General features: G+C 53.4%; 1 protein-coding gene across 1 annotated transcript in view; it reads left to right on the top strand.

Annotated features, from left to right (window-relative positions):
- The window catches only part of LOC119588964 (cGMP-specific 3',5'-cyclic phosphodiesterase-like), a 71727-nt gene that overhangs the window by 45717 nt on the left and 25699 nt on the right, over nucleotides 1-311 (top strand). Inside the window, 1 exon segment of the mRNA XM_037937571.1 lies at nucleotides 42-221. Coding sequence (XP_037793499.1) covers nucleotides 42-221 — 180 coding nt within the window.

Here is a 311-nt window from a genome sequence, read left to right on the forward strand (position 1 = left end):
TGCTCTGCACCCTTCACTAAAAGCGTTCCTCCCCAAAACAGATGCTCGGTCTCCTGGTCGCTTGCCTGTGCCACGACCTGGACCATCGCGGGACCAACAACAGCTTCCAGACCAAGACCGACAGTCCCCTGGCTATACTGTACTCGACGTCGACCATGGAGCACCACCATTTCGACCAGTGCGTGATGATCCTCTCGCAGGACTCCAATAATATTTTCCAGGTGAGTTCGGGTGTTGTTGTTTTGTTACTGTTGGCGGGAAAAGGGTTTTGGGTTCGTAGTCGTTTCGGGTGGTGTTTTTTTTGTGGGGGG

This window comes from Penaeus monodon, chromosome 24 (genome assembly GCF_015228065.2).
Source record: "Penaeus monodon isolate SGIC_2016 chromosome 24, NSTDA_Pmon_1, whole genome shotgun sequence".
NCBI lineage: Eukaryota > Metazoa > Arthropoda > Malacostraca > Decapoda > Penaeidae > Penaeus > Penaeus monodon.